Here is a 17,702-nt window from a genome sequence, read left to right as displayed (position 1 = left end):
TTTATAATTTATAAAAAGCATTTACCTTCTTCTTTCATACCCGGACATGTAATCAAAGAGTGCGTCGTGACCATTTAGCTTAGCATAGGTGCGTGCGTCATTTCCCGACTTATCTTTTATAGGGACCTCATTGACTAACAGATCGACCACTTTGCGGTGGTTGTTGCTTGCGGCGCTCATAACGGCGCACCAGCCAGAGATAGTCTTCATTCCTTCCTCAGAACCTAGACATCGGACAACACCTAAGTGCCCATTCTGTGCAGCACACATCAAGGCCGTCCAGCCGTCACCCATTGTCATTCCAGCCTCTTCAGGAACCAATAGCTCAGCAGAAGCCAGATGTCCATGGTACGCAGCACTCATGAGGGCGGTGTATCCGTCTTTACGTTGCATCCCACCTTCGTGGGGCACCAATAGTGCGACAATGTTGGAGTGCCCGTTGGACGCGGCCCTCATAAGTGCAGAGCCACCCTGGTTATCATTCATACCCGCCTCCTTTGAAATGAGGAGCTTTACCACGTCTCCATGTCCCTCTTCGGCAGCTATCATAAGGGCAGTATACCCATCGTGGTCCTGATAGCAGGCCTCGTGAGGCAAAAGCTCGTTGACCAAGCGGATGTTTCCCATTTCTGCTGCAAGCATGAGCGATGTCCAACCGTTGTCAGTAGTCAAGCCAACCTCGTAAGGAATCAGGATTTGTGCACATTCTAGCTGGTCCATTATACTGGCATACATCAGGGCACTATAGCCATCTTTATTTTGCCTTCCCGATTCCGATTTGATAAGTTCCTTAACGCGAGAAACGTTTCCGAGGCGTGCCGCTTCCATAAGGGCAGTGTGGTCATTATTGTCCAGTTTCATCGTTGAAGAGTGATTCTTAGTAGCGTTTAGATCTATACCGGAGACAACGGAGGCTTTTCCGAGATTATCCTCCCCGAAACACAGTGGGCGCCTTTGGCGGGCGATTGAAAATGCGCGCTTCGATGCAGTGATGCTCGTCACTCCACGAGTAGTGCTAGCAAGCTTGCTCTGAGTAAAAGAAGAAGTAATGCCCGACTGTTTCCCTACCGTCGACTCCCTAGCACCCCTCATCCGTCTGGTGTCAGTTATCCCAGGGCCAGTAGGAGTGTTAGCAGCCGAGTTTAGTTCAGACGAAGGTGTGCTAATGAGCTTGCCTGACTTTGTTACATATGGCTTGCCAGTATTGCCGATAGACCGGAAACTGGCTTTGAGCGTGTTAATCTCAGTTTCTATTGGGTTGATACGCATTATGGAATCTAGGCCATCGTTGCCACCGTTGGGCGCAGGATAAAGAGAAGAACTGTCATTGTTATTTTGGGACGTGCCACGCACGGGAGACACAATATCTGCTTTGTATCTAAAACTATTTGTAAGAGGGCTCGTTGTGTTCATGCTACCCTTATCTGGGCTAGTACTAGAAAGACGTCGCTCCTCTGCTAGCACTGCCTCTACATCGATAGGATTGGCAGATTTCTGAATTGCGCTAAGAATGCTCTTCACTTCATCAAGATCTTCCATAACACCGGTAATACGATTGAGACTATTAGTAGTGTCTCCAGAGTTGGGCACAAGTGGTCCCTGATCGACTTCCTGCCCGAGATACTCATGCTTGGAAATATAATCGGTCAATATCCTGGCAGCAAGGTCTTGGTTTGTGCTCTTTGCAATGTCCAGCGCAGACCTAGCATCCGCCATGAACGATGCTCCTCCCTTGGACAGGATCAACTTCATTGCTTCCGTGTTCTTGTGCTCCACAGCATAGATAAGTGCGGTGCGATTTGAGCTATCAACGAGGCCCAGGTTATACCCAAGGAGTCTCTCCACAGCTGGGACGTATCCTACCTGTGCAGCATACATCAGCGCAGTGGTTCCCAGAGGCGTTATATACTCAGCTTCATACGGCACAAGGAGATCGATACCCTCGAGGTACTTCCCCTCAATCGCTAACATAAGCGCGGTGCGGCCGTCGGGAGTCAGGAGTGAATGTTCGTGCGCAGCCAGGACCTGGATCATGGCGACGCTCTGCATCTGGACAGCCATGTGCAACGCAGTCTGACCAACATGATTGCGGCAGCCGGCGTAAACAGATACTATTCCCAGAAGCATGGGCACATTGCTATTCTCCACGGCAGTCCACCAATCGAGCTCGTTAACCATAGAAGATTTTTTCTACTCCAGAATTATTCAAATTACGCGCACATCTTATGGTCAAACTCTGTTGTATTTTACTTCATTGCATATGGCAAAAAGCTTAACAAGTCCAGCAACGTTGAGCCGGGACGAGCTGGAGGACGGATGAGCTTGACTCTACTGCGACAAAGACAGGCCGAGAAGAATAAGGGCCAGGGAGAGGACGCAGTAAAGGGTGAAGGCACGAGTATTCCCGACGAATCAACTGTGCAGTTAGTAGAGCCAGATGACCCTGATTATGCATACTTCAAGACCCTTCCCGATAATGGCTTTGTCCTCCTCCACACGTTGCTACAGCTTGCAGACATTCAATCAGCAGAAATAGATCTCGATACCTTGGTCTCAGAGCTTCCAGAGGAGAAGGGCGACGACTCTCTATACATCCAAACTGAGACGGACAAGGTTTCTGTTTTTGTGACAAATATTGCCCGGACGGTTACAGAAGTGATGCTGCGTAACGAATTTGGCGCAATTTGCTCAGTCCAGGCGGTGCATATGGGAAGAAACGGGTTCCGCGGGCTGCGCACAGCTGTGATCAAGTGCTCGACAATCGAGGATGTTAACCGGGTCATCGCCACAAAGCATGGGACGCTCTTTCATGGAGAACAGTTAACCGTCATTCCAAAGCGCACGTACGTTGGTCCACAGAGAGAGCGTCAAGGAGGACCAAGTGGTGGCAGGGCGCAACGTGGAAAGGGAAGAGGAAGATTCGTCAAGTTCCTTAAGAAGTAAAAGTAGGCATCGTTTGGTTAAGAATAAAAATCAAAATCTTAGTTTCAGCTAGCCTTCTAACGTAGCCCACACCTTCCTGCAGGAATGGAGCCCATTTGGTCCACTCAAGATTTCATACGTGATGTTTACTTGTCTATATGCCGTGATAATGAGGAGCTTCCATCAAGGGAGGGTTTGGATTGGATGACCAAAGTCTTTCGGTCCAGTAAAGGCAACGGTATGTCAGTACGTTCCATACGGATTGGTCCTGCAGGTGCCATCACTCTTATGAAGCGTCTAGAATCTGACCAAATTACATATATTGATGCCTATGACAATATGCTTAAAGATACCGGCTTCATGGCTTTGTTGAAGTTTTCAGAGCGGCACTCAACATTTAAGCGCCTCTGTGTGGGCTGTAACAATATTGGTACGGAGGGCTGTATGGCTCTGGCAGAGATTTTGCAGGGAGGCACTGGCTTGGAAGCTATAGAGCTTGGAAAGCCGACCGGATACATTTTTGCAGCTCCACGCAGACAAGGGTTCTCTTCTTCGGGAACTCTCCACAACAACTACGTTGATTCGTCTTCTGCAGCTCGGATTGCGAAAGCGCTGATGTACAACAACACATTGAAGTATCTGGGCCTTAATGGTAACTTTATTGGTTTAGCTGGGATTGATGGGCCGGCTGGATCCAGCACCGCTCGGCGTCGTTTCGGTGCAGCGTCTTTGGACATAGATGGACCGACAAGCATAGGTGCGATGCTCGCTGTTAACACAACACTCACCGCACTTGATCTATCTGCTAACCGACTTGGAAATGCCGGTGTCACGGCAGTTCTGCGCGGCCTGGGGCGCAACGGGTCTCTTCTACGGCTCGACTTGTCGCGGAATCATATGACGTTTATCACAGCGCCGATGGTAGCTTGCATTATTGCTAATCCTAGATGTGTTCTACAAGAATTGTACTTGTCTGGAAACCCCTTGGGGTTGGATGGGGCCATGTCAATTGCACATGGGCTGTCTTGCTCTAGGTCTCTGACGACTCTCGCAATGGAAAACTGCGCACTTGGTGATGATGGTGTGTCCATTATATGTGGTGTACTATCCAACCCACTCATCGACGTCAGCCTTGATAGGGACCACTTCAACGCCTTCCTTAAAAAAGTTATTCACGATGAACAAAAGCCTGAGGAACAAGACGTTCAGATGGCTGAATACGATCATATGCAAGACTTTTTTGACAAAATAATCGAGGGTAAGCGCAATGCCCCTAACAAGCTTGTTATAATAAGAGATACTGCCGGCAAAATAGTTACCAAGGTGGCCATTCCTTCTAGGGACAGAGGGCAACCCACCAAAGAGCCTCAGGAATTCGTCCGCTTTGCAGGCGCGAGTAACACTGAGGATGTTATCGATAGTATGGCAGACAGAACAATGGAGCTGCTGGCCAGGGATAGTGAGACACCCATGGTTAACGACGCGCACACAGCTGACGATGATTCTCATTTTGTCAATATATCGGAGAATAGTATTAACGAAACGACAAAGCAACTGCCACTCTATCATGGCGAATATAACCCCGAAGAGGGGCATGAGGTTAATGAGGATGCTCAAAGTTTGGACGATTTGTACTCACAGATGGAGCAACTGGCCGTCAACATGGGAATAGATAGCACATACATACCGTATGTAGATCTTCAAAACCTTAAATATTCAAATATTACATCTCTCAATCTTTCGTCTAATGGAATCCGCGAGCAAGGGATTGCCTACTTTTGCAAACTGGCCAGTACAAGACCACAGTTCAGACACATAAACCTTTCGTACAACAAGCTCGATAACCACGGAGCAACTCTCTTGGCCAGTGCCCTCCTTTGTGACCAGCTGGACATGAACGAAGTGATTTCGTATTACACAGACTTCGAGCGCGCAAAGCTATATCGGCCTAAACCAAGGCTATTGAACCCTGAACGCGTAAATAAGAGCCTTCGATCGCTCGACTTAGCCACTTGCCACATTTCAGATACGGGATTTATCGCCCTGGCATTCGCTTGTTTGAATTTGCCTAGCCTAGTATGCTTGAACTTAAGAGATAACTTTATCGGGTCTAAGGGTGGCGACATAGGCATAGCGATGCTTATGGAAAACAAGAATCTCACCACGGTGATAATGCGTGGCAACCAGGTTTCGCATGCCAGCGCATTGAAACTTTTAGATATTCTCAAACGAAATCGACGTTCAGTGACAATGAGTGTCCCATCTAAGCTTAGGCAGCAGATTGCAGAGCACAAGATAGAAACGCAGCAATTGAACATCCTTCAGGAAGAGCTCGATTTCATGACTCAGACGGTGGCAGAGGCTGACAGCCATAGACGCTCGATTCAGGCTCTTACAGAGGAAATGGTGGACGCGTTTATCCGGCAAAAGGCCAGTCTAGAGCAGAAGATAAGGCAAACAGAAGATGCATCACACATTGCTGTGGAATCTACCGAAGCACAGACAGAGCGGATACCGTTAATTACAGCCCAAATACAGCAGCAAATAACCAATGCACAAGCCAATTTGGCCGAAGAAGTGCTCGCCGTATCCAAGGCTGACGAGGAATACCAAAATATCATGAAGCAAATGACAGAGGCAGAATTAACTCATCAAGCAGAAATAGATGATCTGGAAGCGAAGGCAGGTGAGCTCCAGCAAAAGATTAAGCAGGTTGAAGAAATTAATAAGAAGGCAGAGAAGTTGGTTGAGCTCCTCAGAAACAGCTACAACCAGATCATCAACCGTGCTTATCAAAGCAGACACCTAAACAGGACAACAGGGGCGATGAACCCAGACATAATGGCCCAGGTGATAGAGCGCATGGCTCCTGTCGCCGCGGGGACATATACCATTGCAAGACCCATCGGCTATGATGTGACCGAGTCTTTGCTCACTCCTCCTGAAACGCCTCCTCGACCTACTAAGAGCACCAAAGGCAAGAAGGGCAAGAAGGGAGCCAAGGGCAAGAAAGGACGACCGAGTACCGGTGCTAAGTCCAACACGGCAAGCAGGCCATCCACAACTCGTAAGCTCACCACTCCACCACAGACTGCCATGCCCGGTAAAAGAAGGCCCCAGTAATGACAGTCTCACTTTTTCAATACCTTTACTGTTTCCTTTTGTTCATTGATCTTTAGGGTCACCCTGTACATGAATTTATTAGTTGAAACAGTCCGGATTTCCTTGACCTCAAATGTCTCATAGCATGCTATTAACAGGTCTATCAACTCTTTATTTTCTGCAACCTTCTCTATGTCCGATAAGGCCTGCTGTATACCGGTACATACCTTAGTATCAAGCAGAGACTCAGAGCATCGAAGCAGCAAATCATAGTATGCAAGGTGTGGAGGGGCTCGTGTGAAGCATTCAAGGAAGCAGTAGATATCAGGGACCCCCTTCATAGCCTGTAACAGATTTATAGAGAGTTCTGGGAGGCTGAAAATAACAGCCTTAAGGTTAGTTTCCGGCAATAATCGCCTAAGAAGGGAGGAAACATCTTCGTTGAAGCATGTAATGGCATTCTCTGCTTTATTTATACGAACATTCATTTTAAGGGATTTGTATGCATCTGGGTTCAAGTCATTGCAAATGAGATTGGTAAAGTTGAAACGTTTAGCTAGAAGTAAGGCGTGAGGACCAATCCCACATGTCCCATCTAACACCAGGTCATTGGGACAGATAGTCTGGTTGATATGCTGAGCAAGTGACAAGTGCTCATGTGAGAGCCGCGAGTTCCAGTAAACCTTAGTGTAATTAAATGAGTAGGTTATTCCGTCTTGCACGAGCTTCACGTCATACCGCGGGACTCCTCCGATCAGCTCAAAGTTGTATGTACGGTACTGCGATTGAACCGTGTCTATCTTGGTGATAACCGTGGTGATGGCAGGCTCCTTTTCACAGGTGACGGCGCCTATGAAGTACCTATACGGGAGGTGAGCCTCTCGAAGATTGTAGTGTGCTATATGGCCTACTGTTTCAAAGGAGGTTGGCGGGTCTTCGATGATGTCCTGAAGGAGACTGATGCGTGAGCGAGCCTCTGGCGTGAGCAGCAACGTATCTGCGTGGATAAACAATTGCTGTGTCACGCTTTCGTCCAGACCAGACAAAAAAGCTGTGGAGAGAACGGTGACCGTCTTCCCTCGAGGGCCATCTCTAACTGCCAAGAATCTGCAGCCAGTTACTAGCGCTATAGAAGCCTCCGGCGGCATATTCTTAATGATGGTGGAAACGAGGGCGCTTGGTGTTTCAATGCAATACACCGATATGGTTACAGATAGGAGTGAGCGCAGATCCTCAGGAATTCGACAAAGTGGCTCCTTCATCTCCAGCACTATTCTCCTAGCTTGGTTTAGATCACGCTGTGGTTCGCCATCAACCGTCATGACCTGTGCGCCAGCAAAATTATCAAATATTTCAGGCCTTTGGTGAGACATATGCCGTCCAATATTGAGCAGGAGATCAAACTCACGCTGTGCGACCCTAATTCGTACGCACAAGTCCTCACGGAACTAGACAAACAAGCAAAATATATAGGCTCGGTGACCCTAACAAGCACTTACTTTGACACTGCAACTCACGAGCTGGCCCATCAGAAGGCATCCATGCGTCTTCGTGAACTGAAGACAGCGACAAGCATTTCTTACACAGCCACCTTGAAGGCAAAGTCGAGCATCACGGCTGCAGGAGTCTTTCGTGCAATAGAGGAGGAGGTCCACATCTCCAAAGAGGACTATAGCGCTCTGATGGGCGATTCGACAGGGGAAAGAGTGTTATCATTTTTCAAGAACAATGTATGTGACCTTCATACGGTTTTAGACAACGCGATTGAAGGAGCACTTATGAAGATTGCTTCCTTTACAACTATGCGACGCAGATACACGTATAAAAAGCATACCCTGGAACTAGATAACGTCATATTCATTGTGCCCAGGCCGGGCCGCATGGTAGAGTTGGAGTGTGAAACTGAGGAGCCTCAAAAGGCAATGGAAGACTTGCGTGCATTCTTTTCCACCATCAACGTTATGTTTACCCACAGTACAACCACAAAGCTCGGGAGGGCTATGTCATTAACTACCAGTCCTGCAACTCCTGGATCTGCTACCGGCACACCACGTCTCAGAGTGAGCCTTACTGGCAGCTTTGCTGGGAGCTTTACTGGGAGCTTTGTTGGCAGTCGACAGTCGAAGTGATCACCACCATCATCATATGCTGTGATCCTTAGACATTCTTAGCGTGTAAATAAAACACATTGTATGTTACAACCATTAGGTTTTAAAGTTAAGTTTTAAAGAATTGGAACTGTCTCAGAGGTGAGCTTGGACCTTGATTTGCCCATGGATCCGAGGTGCAAAGAAGCAATCCAGCCACGAGCAGACTCCAATCCTGATTGGGTTACTTAACTATGTACTATCTTTTGTACTGATTTTCTCTGTAGGACTCTACTTGCAGCTAGCTAGCTGCCGTAAAGCAGAACGCATCACCAGTTCACTCTTTTCATCCATAAGACGCCACAGTCAACTAATCTCAACCAATCCTCAACTTATCTAAGAGCATCAGTGGAACGCATGAAAGGGCCTAAACCACGGAGAAAGCCCGGTAATGCACAGGCGTACTTATCACGCGGAGAAGGACCATTTACTTACCCATTTGAAAACCAAAGAAACAAGAGAGCCTTAATTTATAAAATAACAGCACAATGTCAGGAGCCTCGCTAACCTACTTACAGTCAGAAGGCGCTGGCCGGAAGACTGGAATGGATGTGGATCACAGCAATGAAGAATATATGGAAGCGCCCCTGTTTCACGGTTCAGCTGGCGATAGAGTCACGCCTGAATACACGGAGTTTTCAAACCCTCTTTACCTGTTAAAGACAAGCCTGGAAGACCGTGTTAGCGTTCTGTTGCAAAATAACTCGTCCATAACTGGACTTTTGGCGAGCTTTGATGAACATATGAATCTTATTTTAATTAACGCAGAAGAGACCGGACACTCACTCAACCGCTTCTTTCCTTTGCTGGTCATCCGGGGAGATAGTATTATTTTTGTGACACGCAGGCGATTTACCAGTATTACCTAGTCTTTTCTGTGAGCAACAAGTAGTCCCTCTATAAGTCCGCAGAAAGCATGATATCCTTCTTCGAGCTTGTATTTCCAGTTGTGTGTAGCCTCATCCACAAGTCTCAGCCTGCTCCTCTTCTTTTCCTCAGAATAAAACTGGACCATCAGAGAGCTCTCCTGCGGAGGAACAGCCCGATCATTTGTACCATGAAGTACTGCAAGTCTGTCTGTTTGACTGAGAACACGGCATGCGTCTCCCAGTTGGATGCTCCTGCGTTCCAATATGAATGCTGGTGTCACTAGTAGAGGACACCTGCAACCTGGAAACGCTTTTGTAAATTCGTGGCCGTTCTCTAATTGTAGAACTTCTTCAGGTGTGAGTTGACTGGTTAAGGTTCCGGAGAGATCAAAGCGCCCCGAGACAACCACGACATAAGGTAGCTCAGGCTGCTCAGGACACTGCAACACCAACCTTTGGATGTACAACAGAGATATATTTGCTCCCCGCGAGTGGCCCACAAGCACCGTGCGGCTTAACCCCCACTCCTGTATGTATTCTTTAAGGTGATCAAGGACTGAGGATAGAACGTCAACCTCATCCGCATAAGAGAGGGAGTATGTACCCGGTGCATCCCCTTGTCCTGGAGAGTCAAATCGGACCACATTATGGGGAGACCTTTCAAAGATTGCATCAAAGAAGATTGCGTGCTTGTTCGAGCAATGCCCATGAACTAGGACAAACGTGAATGGACTGCCTCTATCTAGCACATCTATGGCCACAGAGTCTACCCGGTAAATGGCCCTGCTGTGGGGGTATAAAGGAACGCTATGCGTCTGTACCATTTTTAATTCTCACTTCGTGGACTTAAGAAAAGAAGGGCTGATGTCTAGACAATTAATTTACTTTCGAGAAAGGGCAAGCGGGTCTGTTATCTTCCGCATCGTTATCTGACGGTCGCTTCCTCCATGATAGAATACAGGAGCCAATGCATTGACCGCAAAGGCACATGAAAGTAATCGGGATTGATCCCGTTTGTGCTCCAATTTCCTATAAAAGCAATCTCCAACCCACAGCGGGACAGACGACCTAGGATCCCATACGCACAGATCCCCGCCTATAGACCCACTAATGATCATGTTATCCCGAACATCTAAGCATGTTAGGGACGACTTGTGGCCTGTGAACGTTGACACAAGTGGCTTATCCTTCCTAGTGTCATAGAGCCTTAGTAGCTTGTTATTGAAGCCACAGAGGAGCATGTCGTCAGACCTCTTCATGTACTTCAGAACTTGGCAGGAAGAATTTGTGGATATGAGTCCTGCTGGGGCATTCTTTTTGATATTATAGAACCGGATGCAGTTATCCGCACAGCCAGCTGCAATATAAGGGCTATTATGCTCATTGCTGAAGGTCACGCTATTGATATCTGTGGCAACTGTGAAAGGGTCGTGTGCACGGGCCTCCGACGTCTGCACCGAGTGAAACAAAAAGGACAGGCGCTCTGTGGCTGTCTTGATTATTGTATTGCCGTGGATACGCTTGCGTTTAGGTCTAGGCTCTACCTGCATTACCATCGGTTCTGTCGCTCGCTGCGTGTTTGCTATATCATAGAGATAAACCAAACCGTCGACTGTCCCCGCCGCCATGTAGGAGAGTGACGTGTTGCTTGCCAGAGAGAGAATGGGGCTATTCAGATTGGTATATTCGACCTCTTGTGTGAATGATGCATCAGTCTCGGAGATTGTAGAACATAGTATCCGTCCCTCATATCCGCCAGCCGCGACGTGCATTTGATCGTTGATCTTCACAAGACAGGTAGCTTTTATTGGGGTGCTGAATAGCTTGCACACTTGGTGTCGTGTACCAACCAGCTCATCGGCGCTGTCATAATCATCTGCCTGATCTTGGCTGGCAAAGTTGAAGAGCACCAAGGATCCATCATACAGAGATGCTAAAGCAGCATCCTTAATGTCTTTAGGCAGGGTAAAGTAATCATTCATCGATGGAATGATTGTGGAAACCCAGTCGCTCACTTTAAGGGTGTACTTATCAGAGGGAGGAAGCTGTGCCAAGATATATTCTATCGTCAAGGCCTGTTCGGAGCTTATCTCATTTAGGAGCAAGTGGTCACCAAGTGCTGTATGCATAAATGAGCCATTCACCAAGAAGTCAAAGGCAAGGGGGTGTGGGCGCCCTATTAAGGTATTAATAAGCTGAGATAACTCCAGTCGAGTCGCCATGGTAGGAATGGCATACTCATCGTCGTCGATTTGTAGCTCTATGGGAAGCTGGGTGACAAAGCGGCAGGTCACAGAGTCGGCCGTTTTCTCTTCAATCGAGTCCATCCTTTTAATTGCTTTACAAGTAGTGCAATAATAAATTGTATGTCATGTCATAAAAAAGTGAAGATTCGCATGACATTGTTGCACAGAGGCGAATAACTGGTTAGCTACGCTGTCTTAACAAGGCTGTCCTGCTTATTCTGATGGAGGCACTCCTAGCTCCCTCCCTCTGGTACTATCGTTCGTCTGATGCGGGTCTGTCTCTTTTTGAGACCTTCGGCTAGATACTACCCAGTGCTTGGCGAATCAGGACCCAGGAAGCTATCAGCACATCTCTTGATGCGGTTATTATCTAAGTCACGCCTTCCCCCTGCACACGAACCACCAGCAGAGGAAGCCCACGAGGCCCCCCACGACGACGACCACGGCGACGGAGATCCCCGCGATGGCCCCCGTGGAGAGCCCGCCCCTGTTGGCGCCAGAGGACACACAGGAGGCCCCACTGCTGTCTAGACTGTACCCATCACTGCACACACAGACAGAGTCGGTGTCAGTGGAGTTGCTGGGACAGCCATCCACGCATGACTTCCTCCCAGGGCTCACCTTCTTACCATCATTACATGCCTCGCACATGTTGTCTCTGTTGCAGTGCGAGCATCCATCGATAGCACATGTGAAGCACCCACTGCCACCCTTGTTGGGCTTCTTACTGTTATCACAAGAGGTGCATATAGCAGCAGTCATGCCAGCTGTTGTCAGAGCTGTCGGGGCTGTACATGCTGAGCAGCCATCCACCCCCACATATGCCTTAGCGATACCTTGAGGATCTACTAGTGTGCCAAGGGGGTTCTCGCAGACCAGGACAGACCTCGCTGGCCACGTCCTTCCCGCAGTCCTTGCAGAGGACGTAGTGCTTGCACGGCATGCAGACCAGGTTGGGGGCGTTGGCGCGGCACTTCACGCACTTCGTGTACTTCTTCGAGTTGAGGAGCTTGCGGATCTCGCCCAGGCACTTCTCGAGGGACTTGTTCAGTTGCTCCTCCGAGATCTCCGCCCCCTGGTCGATCCCCGAGCAGGAGAGGGAGTAGAACGCCTCGAAGAACGAGCGGAAGATGGCCATGTTGTGGCTCTTGACCTCGGCCTGCTGCGACTTCTTGGCCATCTCGGTGTAGGTGGCCGCGACCCTCTGCCGGAGCTGCTCCAGCATCGCCGCGTCCATCGTCTCGATGGTCTTCAGCCGGAGGACCTTGGCCGCCTCGAACTGCTTCGCCCTGGAGGCGTGGTTGAGGGCGGAGAGCTTGCCGGCGTCCCGCAGCCTCCCCTCCTTCTCGAAAAGGGCCTGGATCAGCTCGAGGTTCCCCCTCTTTGCCGCCGCGATCAGCGCGAAGGACCCGTCGTTCGAGACCAGGCCCGCCTCTGCGTCGACCAGCTCCAGGGCGACGGCGGTGTGCCCGGCCTCGGCGGCCCACATGAGCGCCGTCTTCCCGTCTGCGTCCCTCTGGCCTGCGTCCACGGCCTTGTGGGCCCTGACGTAGTCCAGCCTGTTCTCCAGGGCCTTCTGCTTCTCTTGAGGGAACGACAGATTTACTCGTGAGCCGTAAAGTAATCTAAGAGTAACTGTAGCCATCGGTGCTAGATGTTCTACTGCTGTCCCTAAGGAAAGATACTATCTCAAAGTAGCCCTTAGCCTCAAGCTTACCAAAGAAGGATTTGTCAGATTTGTCTATTAGATACCCCTCGCTTTCAAATAGCAGCTCGACTACCTTCAGATAGCCCCCGAGGGCGGCTTTCATAAGGGCTGTTTCTCCAGAGTCATCATTTTTACCAGCTTCGTATTCTATCAACAGCTCAACTACCTCCAAATGACCATTCGAAGCAGCCTTCATAAGGGCCGTTTCCCCAAAGCTATCCCTCATGCATGCTTCATATTCTATTAACATTATAACTATTTCCAAATGATTCCTAGCCGCCGCTTCCATGAGCGCAGTCCTGTTATAATTGTCCTTCATCCCACTTTCTTTTTTATTAATAACTTTACTGCCTCTAAGTAACCCTTATAGGCAGCTTTCATGAGGGCGGTTGCACCATATCTATCATGCATACCGCTTTCATGTGGCAGTAATAATTTTATCCCATTTATATTGTCGTACGTGACTGCTTGCATTAGCGCCGTCTCACCATGTGCCACTCGTCCTCGTTGAAGAGCCACAAGCGCTTTTGCTGTTGCCATATCACCTCTATCAACGGCTCGCATGAGCGCCGTGACGCCCCTGTCATCGGTTGGGTCGATGGTCTCCATCAGAGCTTCATGTCCTGCCTCTGCCGCAATCACCAAGGCCGTTTTGCCTTCGTCGTCGATCAGGTTCTTCTCATATGAGACTAGAAGGGAGGCAGCTTCTATGTGGCCCTTTTTTACGGCGATCATCAAGGCAGTGTGGTTATTCTTGCTCCTCTTCCTATGTTCATAAGGGATGAGAATCTCAATTACCTCAAGGTGGTTCCCGTGTGCAGCGTGCATGAGCGCGGTCCAACCGCTCTTATCTTTGAGACCCCTCTCTTTTCTAACAAGCAGCTCGACAGGACCGATGTGCCCCTGCTGGGCCGCGTGCATGAGGGCCGTCATCCCCTGCTCGTCGCGCTGGCCGATGTAGTTCCTCTTGTTAGCCAGCATCCGGACAGTCTCCATGTTATTCGTGTGTGCAGCACGGATCAGTTGAGGCAGCGCAGAGAGGTTGATCTGGGAGCTACTCGTGTTCATCCCACCACTAAATTCTGTGAATCTATTCTCTAGTGCCTTAATCATGGCCAGATGCTCCTTGCACTGATCTTCAAGTGCGTCCTTGAGAGAGGCAGTCTCGGTTGACTGAGACACCATCTCAGTAGACCTGGCGTCGAGGGCTGCCTCAAGAGTAGCAATCCTAGCGTTAGCACTGTTCAGAGCGGCCTTCAGGGATCCGCATTCGTACTTCAGCATCGCGTACTGAGCCCCCAGCTCACCAACTGGGATGTCAGCCGCAGTGAGCGTCTCGTGCAGCTCCCTGGCTGTCAGTCTTTCCTCTGGCTCCAGCACGAATATCCTCTCCAGAACACTCTTTATGAAGCCATCGGTGACACTGCTCAGGTCCGGCCTCCACCTGTCGACGAAGACGTCTTTTGGGTCTTTACCTTTCAGGAAGTCCGGTCTCCTCAGAGTGGCCATCTCGTAGAGGATGACCCCGAGGCTCCACACATCGGAGGCGGGGCTGGGCTCGTTGTGGAGGAGCATCTCGGGGGCCATGTATACTGCCATGCCTGCAATGGTGCTCTCACTCCACAATGTGTTTCTGCAGAGGCCGAAGTCGGCGATGACGAAGCGCTCCCCGTCTGCGCTGATGAGGACGTTGGCAGGCCTGAGGTCGCAGTGGACAAGCCCATTAGCACCTACCCCGCTGAGACCATGAAGATAGGCGAGGGCGGCGGCGAGCTGTTTCATGACGGAGAGGATCACGCCGGCAGACACGGGGATCTTCCTTCGTTTGTGCTCGGTGAGGAGGCGCTCGAGGGTCCTGTCGTGCCGGTCCGTGACGACGTAGATGAGGCCCTCGTCCTCGACTACTTGGTGGTGCTTGAGGACCCTCGGATGGGAGAGGTCGAGAAGGGTGGCCAGCTCTAGTCTGATGGTGTCCAGATCCCCCTTGTCCAGGCCATCGAGGAGGATCTCCTGCACAGCGAGGTTTGGATAGCCCTTGAGAGAGTAGACTGTCCCCATGGTGTTTTCATTAAGCCCATCACCTAACCGCTCATGAAGCTCCCTAGGGGTGAACAGTGGGACCCTGAGAGCCACAGTTGCAGGCTCAGACGAGGAAGTGTCCATCCTGGTATTATTTTGGTAATCTACCGTTTTGGAAACGATCCGTTTCCACAGAGGTTTGTGTCTACAGATCTGTAGTGGTCCAATGCTTACGAAGGGCTTCTGCATAAGAGATGAGAAGACCACCTGTGCGACCGTTTCACCCACCCCTAGTATTGCAGTGCTGACCGAGGGTGAGAAGGCCTGCTCCCCTGGCCTCTGAGGAAATGGGTGGCTGTGTGCCCCACTGACAGCCACCACTTCATTGAGGTGTCTGTTTGCTGCACAGCTGGAGGGGAATCCGATCTATCATCAAACTCGATCAACAGTTAAGCGCGTTCACTCACGGCCTTTCTGGACAACATTTGTAAGTATGGATCTACAATACCCTTACTTTTGAGAAAAGACACCACCTCGGAGTTACCCCATGTACTAGCCATGTAGAGGGCAACCTCGCCGCCTACGTCCTTCTCCTTCTCTAGCAGTAATTTAACACACTCCAAATGGCCAAAGGATGCTGCACCGACGAGAGCAGTCCAGCCCTCGCTCCTCTTCATGCCGCCCTCAACCTCCACGAGTAGCCTCACAACCTCAGTATGACCGTTGACTGCCGCCCACATAAGGGCGGTGTGCTTATCGCTGCTCATCATTCCACTCTCGTGCTTCATCAGCAGCTTCACCACCTCGGCGTGTCCAAGCACCGCGGCGACCATCAGGGCTGTCCCTTCATATATATTTACGCCTCCCGCCTTGAAAAACTTCGCCACCATTCCCGCCTGCTGAGGAATATAGCGCTTCACTGCATCTACGTCGTTTCGTCTGGCCGCCTTCATGAGCTCAGTGACGCCGTCCTCGTCCATGCCATCTTCACCATCCATCTCTGAAGACTCGGTGGGAATGTCTTCACTCATATACTCATCGTCTGTGTCATTCTCGGGCGTAGGAGGCAAGGTACGGTCGCACTCCTGAGAGCAGTGATCCGAATCATCTGTAGACGACATTTTTATTCCATGGTCACAAAGGAAACGCGTGTACTGGTAAACTTGCGATTCACGGTATTGTTTACAGATCATCCAGATAGCGCACCAAACACAGATTGTACGCCCTGGGTTCCCTCTGCCCTTCTTGCCTTGTGTGGCAAGTGCCCAACGAGAGATGACTTCAATTGTGGGGTTGTAGCCGGCTGGGCACCAGTGCAGGGTGGGCACTAGGGCTTCGGACTTCTTCACTCCATCTACCAGTCACCTTCAGCGTTGTGCTGCTAGGACCCTTGCCTACGAGCACACCCCAAGGATCCCGTGAGTAACTTCAGTCAATGCTCGATTGTGTCCGGAAACAGAAGCGAGTCGTCGCTGATAGAGCAAGGGTCTTCTCTGTTGCACTGCTGGAAACCTGGCTATCTTATCACCACCCTCTTCCTGCCGGGCCTCTGCTTCAAAAATCTCGTGATGTCGGGGAAGAAGCCTGACAGCCTGTAGTAAAACAGCTCCTGTGAACTGTATACGTTGGGGATCCTCTTGCCCACCGCCCATGCACATCGGCAAGGCCCTCCGACGTTCTCAGGGCCCAGCAGCTCGCCATGACTGGAGAGGAGGGCCTACGGGGTCCTGAGCAGCAGTGATTATGAATTCCTACTATCAAGCTTCCCTCTCCACAGTCTTGGAACCTTTGAGATAGCCTCAGCAGATCATCGAAGAAGAGCATAAGCTCTGGCACTGCATCAACAAGCTCTAGGGACTTCGCCTTTCCTCGCTGCAGGTCTCCAAGAGCAGTCTAAGACAGTGGCTAGCTGATTGCGTTGTTACTGCCTGGAGTGCCTACTCAATGGGCCTCTGCAAAGCCAAGTTGCCAGACAGCATCAGTGGCAAGTGTCGATCACAGATACTCTGTCCGCCACTTGTGGAGGCTTATCTCCATTTAGGTTCCCTTCTCACCCTTGCAGTGCTCACTCGAGCGAACCAGAGCCTGAGATTGATAAGCCCAGCGAGCCTAGTACAAACCTCAGAGGGCTCAGGAGGTCATGGCTCCTTTGGTGTCTGCCATGTCGTTCTCCTCGCTCGGTTGACATGCGCGCTGCTAAGAGGGCCCTCATTCACTCGAGCTCATGCCCCCCTGTGGTGACTCTGCTCGACCATCAGCGAGGGCCCTGGTTCTCCTCCCAACAGACCGGCCTCAGACCCCTCGTGATCTGCCAGACCGGGCAGAGTGATCGCGGCGCCCGTCAGAGACCGGCCCGACGGGGCCCGCAGTGCAGTGCGCCTGGACCCACTGAGATCGTTCACTCCCCCAGTGGGCCACAGCTTCCCCCGCCCTGCTGACAGTCCTCCAGCGAGGGCATGTCGTTGTGGGACAGTCTTCTCGTCTGTTGCTGTCACACAGGGCCCAACCGGTGACCGTCGGACAGTCCCGATGGCATGCCTGAAGCCCCGCCACGGCAAGAGGGCAGCACACGGGGCGACCCTTACGCTGCTACAGATTGCAGTGGCAGAGAGACCCCCTGCCCGAGAGGCCCGTGCAGTGGCTGTGGGGCCATCCACTCCATGCGGGCCCAGTCCAACGCTCCTGGAGA

General features: G+C 50.5%; 10 protein-coding genes and 2 pseudogenes across 11 annotated transcripts, besides 1 other annotated feature; 4 read left to right on the top strand and 8 right to left on the bottom strand.

Moving 5' to 3' along the window:
* Nucleotides 1–21: 21 nt before the first annotated feature.
* Nucleotides 22–2,178, bottom strand: GL50803_0017585 (Ankyrin repeat protein 1; the record flags this gene model as incomplete). The annotated part of the gene is made up of 1 exon (XM_001709612.1): nucleotides 22–2,178. The coding sequence occupies one exon, from the start codon at nucleotides 2,176–2,178 to the stop codon at nucleotides 22–24; it is 2,157 nt and encodes a 718-aa protein (XP_001709664.1).
* A 138-nt stretch (nucleotides 2,179–2,316) lies between these two features.
* On the top strand, nucleotides 2,317–2,943 carry GL50803_0017584 (uncharacterized protein; the record flags this gene model as incomplete). The annotated part of the gene is made up of 1 exon (XM_001709610.2): nucleotides 2,317–2,943. One exon carries the CDS (start codon nucleotides 2,317–2,319, stop codon nucleotides 2,941–2,943), a length of 627 nt encoding a protein of 208 aa, XP_001709662.2.
* Nucleotides 2,944–3,027: 84 nt separating this feature from the next.
* GL50803_004165 (putative NOD3 protein) lies at nucleotides 3,028–6,045 on the top strand (the record flags this gene model as incomplete). The annotated part of the gene is made up of 1 exon (XM_001709609.1): nucleotides 3,028–6,045. One exon carries the CDS (start codon nucleotides 3,028–3,030, stop codon nucleotides 6,043–6,045), a length of 3,018 nt encoding a protein of 1,005 aa, XP_001709661.1.
* Nucleotides 6,046–6,053: 8 nt separating this feature from the next.
* GL50803_004164 (tRNA (guanine(37)-N1)-methyltransferase) lies at nucleotides 6,054–7,346 on the bottom strand (the record flags this gene model as incomplete). The annotated part of the gene is made up of 1 exon (XM_001709608.2): nucleotides 6,054–7,346. One exon carries the CDS (start codon nucleotides 7,344–7,346, stop codon nucleotides 6,054–6,056), a length of 1,293 nt encoding a protein of 430 aa, XP_001709660.2.
* Nucleotides 7,347–7,397: 51 nt separating this feature from the next.
* On the top strand, nucleotides 7,398–8,153 carry GL50803_0017583 (CYTH domain-containing protein; the record flags this gene model as incomplete). The annotated part of the gene is made up of 1 exon (XM_001709607.1): nucleotides 7,398–8,153. The coding sequence occupies one exon, from the start codon at nucleotides 7,398–7,400 to the stop codon at nucleotides 8,151–8,153; it is 756 nt and encodes a 251-aa protein (XP_001709659.1).
* A 506-nt stretch (nucleotides 8,154–8,659) lies between these two features.
* On the top strand, nucleotides 8,660–9,040 carry GL50803_0022112 (putative U6 snRNA-associated Sm-like protein LSm3; the record flags this gene model as incomplete). Its single annotated transcript, XM_001709606.1, has 1 exon — nucleotides 8,660–9,040. One exon carries the CDS (start codon nucleotides 8,660–8,662, stop codon nucleotides 9,038–9,040), a length of 381 nt encoding a protein of 126 aa, XP_001709658.1.
* Nucleotides 9,037–9,864, bottom strand: GL50803_00113970 (Alpha/beta hydrolase family protein; the record flags this gene model as incomplete). Its single annotated transcript, XM_001709605.1, has 1 exon — nucleotides 9,037–9,864. One exon carries the CDS (start codon nucleotides 9,862–9,864, stop codon nucleotides 9,037–9,039), a length of 828 nt encoding a protein of 275 aa, XP_001709657.1.
* A 57-nt stretch (nucleotides 9,865–9,921) lies between these two features.
* Nucleotides 9,922–11,367, bottom strand: GL50803_00113971 (Transducin; the record flags this gene model as incomplete). Its single annotated transcript, XM_001709604.1, has 1 exon — nucleotides 9,922–11,367. One exon carries the CDS (start codon nucleotides 11,365–11,367, stop codon nucleotides 9,922–9,924), a length of 1,446 nt encoding a protein of 481 aa, XP_001709656.1.
* Nucleotides 11,368–11,661: 294 nt separating this feature from the next.
* GL50803_0050162 lies at nucleotides 11,662–12,048 on the bottom strand (annotated as a pseudogene). Its single transcript has one exon.
* Nucleotides 11,662–12,048: a sequence feature (pVSP).
* Nucleotides 12,049–12,112: 64 nt separating this feature from the next.
* GL50803_0092983 (Ankyrin repeat protein 2) lies at nucleotides 12,113–12,931 on the bottom strand (the record flags this gene model as incomplete). The annotated part of the gene is made up of 1 exon (XM_001709600.1): nucleotides 12,113–12,931. The coding sequence occupies one exon, from the start codon at nucleotides 12,929–12,931 to the stop codon at nucleotides 12,113–12,115; it is 819 nt and encodes a 272-aa protein (XP_001709652.1).
* Nucleotides 12,912–15,157, bottom strand: GL50803_0032958 (Kinase, NEK; annotated as a pseudogene; the record flags this gene model as incomplete).
* A 305-nt stretch (nucleotides 15,158–15,462) lies between these two features.
* On the bottom strand, nucleotides 15,463–16,134 carry GL50803_0060621 (Ankyrin repeat protein 1; the record flags this gene model as incomplete). The annotated part of the gene is made up of 1 exon (XM_038046231.1): nucleotides 15,463–16,134. One exon carries the CDS (start codon nucleotides 16,132–16,134, stop codon nucleotides 15,463–15,465), a length of 672 nt encoding a protein of 223 aa, XP_037901951.1.
* Between the last annotated feature and the right edge of the window lie 1,568 nt (nucleotides 16,135–17,702).

This window comes from Giardia intestinalis, chromosome 4, assembly GCF_000002435.2.
Source record: "Giardia intestinalis strain WB C6 chromosome 4, whole genome shotgun sequence".
NCBI classification, from domain to species: domain Eukaryota; phylum Fornicata; order Diplomonadida; family Hexamitidae; genus Giardia; species Giardia duodenalis.
Note: the sequence above shows the minus strand (reverse complement) of the source record. Positions and strands in the feature narration are given on the sequence as shown.